This window comes from Simochromis diagramma, unplaced genomic scaffold (genome assembly GCF_900408965.1).
Source record: "Simochromis diagramma unplaced genomic scaffold, fSimDia1.1 OVJJ01000802.1, whole genome shotgun sequence".
Lineage (NCBI taxonomy): Eukaryota > Metazoa > Chordata > Actinopteri > Cichliformes > Cichlidae > Simochromis > Simochromis diagramma.
Window position 1 is genome coordinate 20928564 of NW_024387492.1, and position 13242 is coordinate 20941805.

The window sequence follows — 13242 nt, forward strand, 5'->3', positions numbered from 1 at the left end:
TGGCTTATTTAGCAACTCACAAATGCATCACAAGTTTTACTAATGTTTGCATTCACTCCCGCCACCTTGAAATGTTTGGAAAGCAGCAATGGTTAAGAGATGTGTAAGCAGTTTGCATCATTTCCAATGTTAACAGCCATGACACCCTGATTTGAAGGTGTGAAGAAGCAAAGGTCCCACTGGGTTTGCGTCAATGTGGGACCTTTGCTTCTTTTTTTTCCCCCTCACTCCTTACTTTCGCTTCCATTAAAAACTACTTGGTTGTGGTCATGAAAAGAGGTTCAGGTTAAAGTATGCCCTTTCACACCAGTAGTGAAAAATGATGAGTTGTAACTGGTCGCTCTCATTTACCTTTGCATAAATGTGCAACTCAAGCAGTTTTCAACCACATCTGCTCACATATACAGCCCATTTTCATGTCGTCTTCAACACCTAACTGTCTCTGTGGGTTAAATGTCTCCCCGTGTCCTGATTGGCTGAGTTCCCATGGGATCTGCTTCCTCAGACTGACTCCCCTATCTGCACACAACACACACTCACACACAAATATAACTAAACGGCCACACTTAAGTGTTCCCTAAGCTCTGGCAGTGACTCTTCCTTACAAGCACACAACCTAGCAATGCAAAATACCTTTAAGACACATAAACACTTTCATTTAAATGCTTCCTCTCCCTTTCACACACTTTAGCACACACACACTCCCACTTAAATACCCATTTATCCACTGGAGGCTGGTGTTAATCCCCCAGAATGGAATTAACACGGTTGCTCTCAGGGGAAGACAGACCTGACCCTTAAAACGCAGAATAACCTTTAACGGGTTATTAAAACAGAGAGAGATAGCAGATTGAATTAATGCTACAGGGCTTAAGCCCGAGTTTATAGCACAGTGGAGACTTTAACAAGAAAGAGTGAGAAAGTTTATCACAGAGGAAGACAAGGAAGAAACTTTCTGAAGTAATGAGTTTAGAGAATCGTGGCCTTCAGCAGATTTTTTTAAAGGTGCAGAGCATCTTTTTTTTTTCCAAACACTGATAAATTTCTGTCAAATTAAGAGTGTGATCTTGATGTGGCTAATGAGACCATGCAGGAGATGATTAAAGTCTCTGGTCTCATCACAATGACATTCCTATTATAGTTTAACTTTAGGCCAAACTTCCTCTAAAGGCTATTGCTTCTTTTTCAGATATGTGTGTTCTTGGAGATTAAGTACGTATTTTAGTGGTAGAATTTTTATGGTTTCATGTTGCTCCACATCCGTACGATGCAATGAATACCTTAACTGAAAGGAGTCTCATTTTCTCCATCAGGGTCCCAGACGACTCCGACTCACAGTCTGGAGTGATCAAACAGAGGCAGAACTGTCTGGAGTCCCGCAAGGTGGAGGGTCAGGAGATGCCCGTCCTCACATTAGCTCCCTGCATGGGAACCGAGGGCGTCCCCGCCATCAATCAGGTGGGTCAGTCAGCAGTTTGAAAGGAAGAGACAGAGCTTGGAGGAAATGCTGAAACTGTCCCTACTGTGAATCAGCAGGGACTACTAGAAATGAAATAGTGCTGTTTCTTTTATTAAAAGCAGGATGGCAGTTTTATATTTCAACAGTTTAGTTCCTGGTTTGCATTCATTTGGTTCTACGGAGAATTTTATTTTGTTACAAATTTTAAAAATGTGAAATAACTTTTACAAAAGTTGCATTGATGCTATATCTAGGGAATTCTAGGAACAAAGCAAGAAAACGTTTGAAATGCAGATCTCTTTCTTCATAATAATACAGTATTTTTAAAAAGTGATGTGTGAAGGGGTCAATCATCCAAAACAGGGGACAGTACAGAAGAGAGGTGAAGAAAGAAGAAAGTGCAGGCAGGGTGGAGTTGGTGGAGATGTATGTCTGGTTGACAGAAGGATAGAACCAAGAGTGAAAGAGAAAGTTTACAAGATGATAGTGAGACCTGCTGTGATGTGTAGTTTGAAGTTGGTGTCACTGATAAAAAGACATGAGGCGGAGCTGAAGATGTTGAGATTTTCATTGGGAGTGACCAGAATGGACAGGAATGAGTACATGAGAGGGACGGCTCAGGTTGAGATTTCTTTTATTATAGTGGATATATTGGACAAAGGATGTTGAAGCTGGAGCTTCTAGGCAGGAGGAAAAGAGAGAGACCTTCATGCGGTGAAGGAAGAGATGCAGAGGATTGGTGGGACAGAGGATGAGAGCGAGGTAGATGATCTGCTGCCAACACGGCCCCTAAAGGAAGCAGCTGAATGAAAATGTAACACATGAAAAATTCAGTCTTCAGCAATAGCATTTTGTTTGCCAAACTCAAAACTTTAGGGCATGAGAATAATTTGAAATCTGTTGCAATAGCATGGAAAATTCTTCTTATAGTGGCTTTCACCTGATTGTGACTGTGCAGAAAAGCTGCAAGTGCAAAATGGTGGGCTGAACGGATTTTAAAAAAAAGAAAGAAAAAGGATGAGGAAATACTGCTTAGCCTCAGCTTTCATTTTATTGTCTCTCACTTGCCATTTTCCAGAAAATTGTTCCCCTAAAACACACTAAGGTTTTAAAATGTGTGTTTTTTTTGTGTTTGTGACCTTTATGTGTGCATGCTGTGTATAAAATCTGCATGTACAGACAGGATTTAAAGAGAAAAAAAGCTTCTCTTTCTGACCTGGAGCACACAACAGAAAATAGTTGGTCATATACTTTCTCACTATTTGACTGTTTGGTTTAGGTGAAGGTGCTGCTGAAATAGAGCAGGCAGGAGCAGGACACATGGCGCCCTGTCACTCGCTGTAAATTCACAGGACGTCAGTGCGAGTGTGAAAATGTCTTGTTTGTGTTCAGCCAGTTATTTTTTACTCTTCTCTGTGTTTATGTGTGTATGTCTGACCTGCTCTCACTATGTTCATTTTTACTTACTTTGCACAGCAGCATGCTGAGGAGCGTGTGTGTGTGTTTCCCTTTCTCTGAGCTATAATTAATACCCGTAGGATTCTTATTATTCCATGTTAAGAACAAGTGTGAAGGCTGCGCTTCACTCTAAACAAGCCGCTGCGCAGAAAGCAAATGTGTCAGCAGCTGGGATGCCTAAAGGCTGGAGAGCTTGGCTTGTGGCTGGAAGGTCGCTGGTTCAGATCCCTGAGCTCAAAGGGAGAACCGCTGAGATGTGTGTGAATGTGAATGAGAAACTCTCAGTAATCAGCAACGCAAGAGAAAGGCCTGAAGGGGGGCTCTTAATCCCTGTTTGTTCGTGTTCAGAAGTCTGGTTTGAACTGGGCAGCTCCCAGGTGGGTATAATTTTGAATTTTAATTCATTTCCCCCTTCTGTCATGTTAAGGTTTTCAAGCAGCCCAATTACTATAAAATGAAGGAATTCAAATGAAATATTTCTAATATGAATTACTAAATTTACCTGCGGTTTTGGTCATTACTCCTATCGAGGTATAGTTATAATCATGTCCTGTCCAGGCCGTTCTCAACAGAAAATCGAGAGCATTGACAAAGTTGGATACTGATATATAATTTCAAAACTATCTGGCTGTAAGATAGTGTCTCACTTTGGGAAGGGAAGTAAGAGTTTTTTTTAACATTAATCAGTGTAGCTTCAAGTGTATGTAGTTAACCAAACCCAAATCATGCCATGCTCAGGTGGTTACAAATGTGCTGACATCAGTTCTTTTAGGGATAAAAGTCAATTCAGAAATCAGAAATTGTGAAAATAAATGTTTATCCAGTCACTGGTGAATTCAAGCAGGCAGCCACAGTATAGTCATGCTGCAGTAGTCCTGTAGTGGGTTTGTTTTTGTACTCATTGGTAAGGTTGTGCCATAAATAGTACTCGGGGGTAGATGTGATATCTATCACAGTTGAAATAAATTTTAATCCCAGTATCGTTTTTGTATTTTTATACCCAGATTACGAGAATGCTTTAGCCATATGTCACTGATAACACGGGCCTTGTAATCAAATATAAATACTGAACTTGGCAAGATACCTTTTGATTGCAGATTTGTTAATAAACTCTTCATGAGGCCAAAGCTGTTGCTATATAAATAAAATGTAATTTATTTAATGTAGTAAGAGAGATTCCATTGTATCTGTCTCTTGACCAAGTCTATACATATTGACAACTCATCATATTCATTACTCCGTAAGACTTGTTAGCATTAATTTTCAGTCCAGTTCTTGTGTAATTTGGCATGCCTCAGCCCTCCCTCCCTGTTTCCTTTCCTTATGAATGGCTTCTTGACAGCCGCCCTTCCACTGAGACCATTTCTCATGAGGCTTCAGCAAACGTTTGATGGATCAGCTGAAGGGCCCGATGGTTCCCTCAGGTCCAGCGTCAGGTCTTTGCTGGATTTTTCCTCTTTTTAATATAATATAATTTTCAGATACTGTTCATTGGCTGTAGAGAATTTTTAGGCCTGCAACTTATTTTGACCTCCATTTGTCCAGTTTCCTGAGTTTGACAGACTGCACAGCGTCCTGAGCTATGCCAAGGTTTTAGCTAATAGCTTCTTGAGAGTCATCTTGTTGATGTGGAACTACTACTTAGTATTACTTAAAATTTTATTTCTGTCTATCTGTGTTATCTTAGATGTTTTCTACAGATTTGTTTAAAGACGTGTGAACAAATTATGTGTTTTGCCACAGGATGTTGTTGTCTGTTGCATGTATACAAAACCCTGGTTCATCCCTTGAGTTGGTTGTCTTTTTTATGCTTGAATTATTCACCATTCAGTCAGTGTTAAGTGGTTTAACAAGCAAACAAACAAAAAATGTTCCTCTAAAAATGGCCACACCCAAGGACAGGACTAAAAGTGAGTGGAAAAAGCATCCAATATCCAAACACAAACTTTACCCCCCCTCAGGAAATCCTGGAGAACTGTTGCTCAAAATCATTTTAAGAAATTAAAAATCTTTTTCTATGGAAGCAAAATGGAAAGAGAGGAGAGTGACTCAAGACTATTAATAGTTAGTGAATTATGATGTAGACATTTTTAAACAAGACCAGGCGAATTGAAAATAGGGAAGAAGTGAGTAAGGATTCATGGGGAGCAGGGGATGACTCATTCATCTGTTTCAGAAAGATTGTATAGAAATCTTTGAGAAAATGACATTTGTGTCGATTTTATTTGAAACTTTGTAAACCTTTCCTTATGGATTTATGCTCTCCATCACAGTTAGGAATCTTATTTAATGTAACGTCCATTTTGTAGCTATTAGAAGAAAGAGTACTTTATTGGTCCCCGTGGGGAAAATCCCTCTCTGCATTTAACCCATTCACTCAGTGAAGCAGTGGGCAGCCATTGGGCGCCCAGGGAGCAGTGTGTAGGGACAGTACCTTGCTCAGGGGTACCTCAGGGTAGCTGTTCAGGGGAATCGAACCCCCGACCTTCCGATCATGGGGCCACCACTCTACCTACTGAGCTATCCCTGCCCATCTAAAGTCAGGGGAAGCCCAGGCTTCGAAATATTACTCACATTTCCAGTGACGTGGTAAAGTGGGGTCTACTTTCAGACTTATCGAAGATTGCTACGAGTCAGTCATGCAAATGTTTTGTAAGCCCACACATCTTAATTTGAATAGTAATTTCCTAAATAGTAGCAAAACCTGTGTTAGTGTTTGAGTAACATAGCAGAGGCCAGAATGGTTCCACCAGCTGATATACAGTACTAGTCAATAGTTTGGATCCTCTTAGCCTGTCCAAACCTTTCAGTGGTTCTTTATTGTCGAATGAGGGTGAAGAAGTTTGTAAATGTCTTTGTTTGTCTCAATTTGGACTCGGGGTGTCCCCTGGTCTCTCTTCCAATTTGTTAGATGAGGATGCTGGATTACCAGCGCAGACTGCCAAACATGAAGTGAAAAGCAATTCAAAATAGCAAGTGAAAACAAAGCTCTCCCACAGGACATCAACTCGAAAGCTGATGAGGAGTTTTTTGGCATAAGTAATGAAATAATAATGGAATATCAAATATGGGACATTAGTAGTAAATAATGCAATATAAGAACAAAAAATAGCCACTCTGAAGCTTAAAAATCTGAAGCTTCGGTCCATCAGAAAAAAAAAAAGAAATGTCTTTAAACCTACCATTTTGCACCAACTTTCACATACAAGGAAATAAAAATCAATAGCAGAGGCAGAGAGACCATTTTATAAACCCACAGCAGCAGAAACTAGAACTGAATCCTGCATAGCAAGGATTCAAATGCATTATATGAGTTTATTAATGGGAGGTGGACAACTGTGTATAACATAGCAGAAATGTAAGATGAGGTACGAGAATGATGGGTATGAAATCCAACCCACTGAGCCACAAAACCATGAATTTAAACACAATTTGCTCCAAATGTAATGAGTGCACAGGCATGAAGTTGTACTTTAATCATTTCTGCTGTCGACTCTGAATGTGCACACAAATAGAAAGTAGTTCGGGCAACTTTCTTTTTTCTTTTTTTTTTCAGGAGAGAATAAAGCTTACACTCACAGCTTTGTACACAGAGCTGCAGGTGTCATCATTATTTTGAGCCAAAGTCCACTTTGCTTTTAACCTTTTAGCCATCCGGGGAACACTTGTGCTGAGCATGCAGACCTTGTTTCAGCGCTGACCTGCTTAATGTTTAACAGCATAACCAGTGAGCGTGTTTACCCGCAGCCTGATTCCCATCACAGTTAGCAGTCCGCTTCAACCTCTGCCTAACATGTTTACATGCAGGCGGTGATTTTCTAAAAATATTCCCGAGATACGCATACGTGACATGTCAGGATTGTGCAGAAAGTCGAATCTTGTTGGAACACATCTGAAATAATAAAAATCCTTTTCTCACGTCTGAAACCAGGCAAATTCAAAAGAAAACAGAAGAATAAGGCATGAGTCAGCAGCGAGGCCAAGAGATTATAAACGTTAGGAATAATTATTTGAAAGTAATGCAGGACCCCCGTGAGGGCCACACTGCCTTATATTCCAGGAAATATTGAAGTGTGAGTCAGTGCCTGATTTTCGTGTCTTTCTTTACTTAAATAAAGACATTTTCACCAGAAGCTGAAACAGAAAAAGCAGGTGGAATCCTCAGGCCCAGCTATTTAATATGCATCTACGAAAATTATAATAGAAATGTGCTCAAATTTTTATTATTGTTATTATTACAGTAATAACAACAATGATCTTGACGGATTTAAAAATGCTTTAAAATTCTCATTGGAAAACAGGTGTGTTAGTTACATCCCAGCCTGAGCAGTGGTGAGGTTACTGGTTTTAGATTGTTGAACACTGACTCTTAAGTACGAATCCTGGGACGTTCCAGTAGAGAGAAGATGTACTGAGCTGCAGGACCAATTAACTTCTAATGTCATTCTCTTTGCTGCAGTTCAATAAATCAATCATGTGATGAAATACACCCCGCAGCGTTGAGATATTTAAGATAAAATGTCATAAATCACCCAGCTGGTTTGAAAAGACCTCCCACTGTTCTGCCATCTGACTCTCGACCTCCATTATTTTATAAGGTCAAGTCAGCAGACTTATAGCAGTATGATTATGTTAATAATGTTTGAATATGAAATGAAGGGGGGGGGGGGGGGGGGGAGAGAGTTTAAAAAACACATTACTTATTCACTGAAAGATTTAATGATTAACTGAAAAGCAAGTCAACAGAAAATTAATGAGAAGCTAATCTGAGAATAGAGTAATCCATTAAGTTAAAATGCCAAACAAAAAAGAAGTGTTTGGAGTTTAGGTAAAAGCAACAAAGCTCCAGTACAGATCACAAGTACAGAGCTGAAAATTTCATGTTAATGGCTGTAAACACAAAATCATTCATAATTTGGAAATGTGGCCCTGAATGTTGTACCAATGTAAAATCTAGTATTTTTTTCTTAATGATTATACATTCATCTGTATGTACAATTTCCTCAATGAAGCTGATCTAATGTAAGGTGATATCTAATGATTTTATACTTAATACTATTTATTATTAATTATATTTAATATAAAGCTGACTGTTGAGTAGCAATTTTCATGCGTGTTGAATATAAAATGGTAATCTGTTAATTAACTAGTAACTAAGACAATTAAAGTACACCAGTTCCCTGCAGACTGCAGACATTTGTAGTAACTGCTAATCATGTCTTGATGACCATTAAAAAAAAGCTAATTCCATTGATTTATGAAAAGTATTTGTGTTTTTCTAAGTATCTGTTTTCAACATTGCTCATAAATGTTTGTCTGCAACTCTCTATCTAAAAAGGTACTCGGACTGAGTCTGATATAATCATTTTGGACAAGACGTTCGAGCTTTGTGAGTTATATATTGTCTGACTTTAATCTTGATACATTTATACAATATGCGCTACACAGTGAGCAACACAGTGAGCTACACAGTGAGCTACACAGGTCTGATACTCTCTCACAGGCTTCTGAAAGAAATGTATCTGTGGCCGGAGCTTAGTGAGATCGTTTTTGTAGACTGATTATTCTTGGTGATAAATATGCTACAAATGGATTGACTGATTTTTCTATTTTTTGCTCTATTTTATACAATTCCAGCAGTTTAAAGAAACAACATAACAAAAAAAAACTTATTCATGCATTTTTTGCTTCACCAACTGAATACTTGAAGATGATGCTGATAATGAGATACACAGTCTGTAACTTGATAGCAGGACTTCTTTCAGGACTTCTTTCTAAACACAATCCATAAAAATGTATAATTTCAAGCTGTTTTTAACTGAAACTTGTAACACTGCCTGCTTCAGACAAGGTTATGTGTCATTATAGTTACCAGGGTGATCTAGCCAGGTGTCATCTTTGTGACATTGAAAACTCTGACTTTAAGCCTTGCATCTGTTGCTAGCTCATTATTCACAGTAAACCTTTCAGGCAGTTCTACAGGAGAGGAAGGTCTGAGCATCTTTGCTTAGACCGCTGCTCCTACGACCTGGAATCAGATAAGCTGGTGAAAATTGAATAATGGAAGACAAAAAGACTGCTTGGGCAAAACTGCTCTGTAATCACTCGGACCATGCAATCAGCCATGAACTTTTCTTTATACTAAAGTATTCTAGAGTCAAATGTGAGGCCATCTGTTCAACAGCTAAAGCTGGGCTTAAATTGGATCATTGCAAAAGGACGGTGATAATAAACACAGCAGCAAATATGCAACTGGTGGCTGAAAAAAACAATCAAGGTCCTGCAAGGGCCCAGTTGGTCCAGACCTCTGCCCGACTGAAATGCTGTGGCAGGACCTTAAGAGAGGTGAGCAGAAATGAATGCCTGCAAACATCAATGAAGTAAAGCAGTGTCATAAAAAAGAGGCAACATTTCTCTACAAGATTTCTCCTTATGAGACAAATTTGACTGAAGTATGAAGGAAAATATCACGGAGTATTCTTTTTACCTTTTAGGATCCCGTGAAAACTTTCTTTGTCATGTGACTGTTTATATATATTTATTAAGGCAAGAAATAGCTGCAGGAACTTTTTCAGTATTTTCATATTGAAATGAAAAGTTAAAACTCAGGATCATCCCTAGTTTGTTAAATGCCCTTTAATTCTAATAAAGATATATCAAAATCAAACACGATTAAGACAATTTAAACCATTTGCTTTGACAAGCATGTCAGCATTGTTTGTTTGGTCTATAAAGAAATGGCTTTCACAGTTTGTTGTGGATGGCTGGCCTGGATAGAGCCCTAATTTCCTCCCCATTCAGCACATTTGTGCTGAACTGCAATGCCAACTGCGAGCCAGGCTTCACCGATACTCTTGTAGCCAGATGGGAGCAAATCCCTGCAGTCAGGTCTGGTGCAAAGCAAGAAACAATGGGAGTTGAGGATTAAATTCACACCAATTTAATGTTGCTTTTCCACCTGTCTCTACCGCTGTTGTGCTGTCTTTAATGACTTTATCTTCATGACCGCTTATCAGAAACAACACCAGAGGCGGGGCTGCACTTGAAAATGTCAGCTTTCAAAAACCAAACCCACACACAGCATTTCAAAATTCAGAGCAGATAAAAATGATTAACTCCATCTTCCTCTCTGCAGGAGTGGGTGTACACTCACGGACAGCAGATCCGACAGCAGCAGCACTGCCTGTCTGTCTCCACCACGTTCCCTGCCTCCCAGGTCCTGCTGCTGCCCTGCAACATGGCGGATGGCAAACAGGTCTGAGCACATACACGCATACACTTAGACAGACACACACAGTCGAGGAAGACAGGTGGTGCGTACCTGCTGGCGGGTCATAACCGTATATCATATGGCTGATAAATTAATCTAAATGTTAATTAATCTGAAGGCAAATTTGTCTAAAGATGATTGTTATACACACACACATACTCGCACTAACACACACACACACACACACTCTGCAGGAGCAGATGCTTGACAGTTTTTTGGACAGGTAGCTAGAAATACAGACACACATACACACTCGCTCTTGTCATTACCTGACCACTGGGCACCTTGACGGCGTCCCAGAAGCTCCTGCAGCACAGAACGACCTGACAACCAATAAATCACCTGAGAGAGAGAGAGAGAGCGATGGAGAGAGGCACAGGTGGAAAGGTGAAGCTAGACAGACAAAAAAAAAAAAAGATGAGGAAAATAGAAAGGCAGAGGGACACAGAGGAGAGGAAGTTAAGGGAGAGGTATTGCAGAAGATTAGCTCATTACACCCCACCAACTGTTCAGTCTGCATGGAAAATTCTGCAAAAGTGCGCCTATGTGTAAATGTTCATCTGTGTGTGAGTGTGTATTTGTGTTCATCCCATCTGGATTAATGGAATCTACTGGACACGTGGGCAGGATCAGACATTAAAAACCATGTACAGGTGCTAGGGTGTATGATTCACTCAGTGTTCGTCATTGCTCTTATTATGCATTATTTGATCCATTAGCCATTGAAGCGCAAAAAGCGGGGAAAAAAGGAGAGACGGGAAATTGAAGTAAAAGGAGAGGTAATTAGGGGAGCGACAAGGGGCTAAAACCAGGAGGAGAAAGACTAAAGGAGTAAGAGAAGAGAAATGGAGGCTGAAGGAAATGTTGATGTGTGATGATAAAAGAATAAAGGGTAAATACTAATAAAAGAAAAGAGAATGAAGGGAGGAAAAAATGTGGATGTGAAAGGAGAAAAAGGTAAAGAAAAGAAAAGGAACAAACAAATGACCTCGTAGGGCAGCCGTTCATCATATAACACGTCGCTGCAGCACACAGAGTACATCAACAGAAGCCCAGAGCAAAAAGTAAACACAATAAATCAAAATAAATCTTGTCACAGGATTCAAGAGTCTTTGTGCATTTGTTCACTTAATTCCTCACCTGAAGAACAGTCCGCCCCGTTTTAGGCTTCATGAGTGAGGCTCAGGCTTCTAGGGGTCTGCATATTTTTATACCTCAGCAGTAAGCTCCCCTGTGGCAGCAGCAGCAGAAGAGGATGTGCTGTCACCAAACGAGACAAAAACTTCAGATACAATAGATGTGCCAGCTGAGGGAACCTGGGGAGAAAGTTGTTGCTCTTCTGGATTGTTAACTGGATGTGACTCTGACGGACAGGAGCGTACTCTCCTGCACGTGTGCTCTTTATGGAGACACTCTTAGTACACTGGGGAGAGGGGTTTGGAGGTAAAGCAAGAGGAAGAGCAAACAAAAAGATCTTTATCAGCAAAACTGATGGAGGAAAGATGGAAAACAATGTTTAAAAAAATGAGGAAAGTGGAGAGAAAGAATGACAGAGGTGAAGAATGTAAGGATAGAGAAAATAGAATGATAGAAATACATAGAGGAAGTTAGGAAAGGAGAATGGGAAAGAAATGAAGGAAGAAAGGATATGGGAAGGAAAATATAATAGGGACATCAAAGAAAGGAGAGAAAGAAGGAAGAAAGCAAGGTATAGAAAAGAAAGGAAGATTGGAAGAAAGGAAGAAAGAATAGGGAAGGAAAAGAAAGCCCGTGGGGGCATGAAAAGAAGAAAAGAACAAGAAAGAAGGAAGGAATGGAAAATGATGTGAAGTAAGGAATGAAGGATAGGAAAAAAGGAAGGAAACAGGTAAAGAAGGCAGGGGAAAGGAATGAAGGAAAAAAGATAGGGGCAGGGAGGAAAGTGTAATGTGGCATGGAAGAAAGGAGAGAAAGAAAGAAGGAGGGCAGGTGTAGGAAGGAAAGAATAAGAAAAGTGAGGAAGAAACAATAGGGAAAGGAAAGAATGCATGCAGGTAGGGGTAAATGGGACACGCAATGAAGGAAGGACGGTAGGAAGGAAGGAAGCAGTGAATGAAAGGAAGGAATGCTAAATAGTAGGAAGCGAACAAAGAATAAATTTATCGAAATGGTATGGATAAAAGAAAGGAAGAAAGAATTGGGAGGGGAGGGAGGGAAGGAAGGAAGGAGGGGAGCTGTATGAAGGAAGGAAAAAAAGATGGATGATGTAAAGAAGGAATGAATAACAAACATGCATAAATGGGGGAAATGGAAAGAGGACATTGACAAGGAAATAAATAAGGTAGCTTGGGGAACTAAATAAAAAAGGATGAATGAAGAAAAAGGAATAAAGAACAATGTGGAAAGGAAGGAAGGCTAAATGGCAGGAAAGAAAAAGCAAACAGAAATAAGGAAGGGAACAAAGGAAGCAAAACCAAAATAGGGAAAGAAACAGTTTGAAAGGAGGAATTAAAGGAAGGAAGGAAGAACGGAGGTTTGTGGCTAATGATGAAGACAATTGAACACAAAAAGCACACAGGCAGGTGTTTAAAGCTGGAGTCCTTGAGACTTAAATTAAAGGACTGAAACACACACACACACACACACACCAGTCACTGTGTATGTTTTGTTTGTGTTTTTTAGCTGAGCCACTAAAGCGGATCTCTTTCATGTAACTTTTAAACTTTTGTACCGAGACACACACACAGACACACACACACACACAAAGTGCTGTTACATGTCCCACTTGAGAGTGTGCATACGTATGTGTGCGTACGTGTTTGCGCGTCAGAAGGCAGGAAGTAGAGGGATGATAGCTAATTAGAACGGCGATCCACCAGAGAAACAGCCCAGAGCTGACTGGTAGAGAGACTCAGACCCAGAGAGAGAGAGAGAGAGGAGAAAATGCAGAGAGGTTAAATTGAGGCTAGAGAAATGTGGGCGCGGTGATGGGACGAAAGACACAGAGGAAGACAGCAAAACGGGGAGTGAGAGTGAGTGGTGAAGACGGAAATAAACAGACCGTGACAGACAGAGA

The 13242-nt window shown here is 40.1% G+C and overlaps 1 protein-coding gene across 1 annotated transcript in view; it reads left to right on the plus strand.

Moving 5' to 3' along the window:
• The window catches only part of galnt14 (UDP-N-acetyl-alpha-D-galactosamine:polypeptide N-acetylgalactosaminyltransferase 14 (GalNAc-T14)), a 215375-nt gene that overhangs the window by 193273 nt on the left and 8860 nt on the right, over positions 1–13242 (plus strand). Inside the window, exons 13-14 of the mRNA XM_040017048.1 lie at positions 1314–1458; positions 10053–10172. Coding sequence (XP_039872982.1) covers positions 1314–1458; positions 10053–10172 — 265 coding nt within the window. The remainder of the gene's footprint in view (positions 1–1313; positions 1459–10052; positions 10173–13242) is intronic.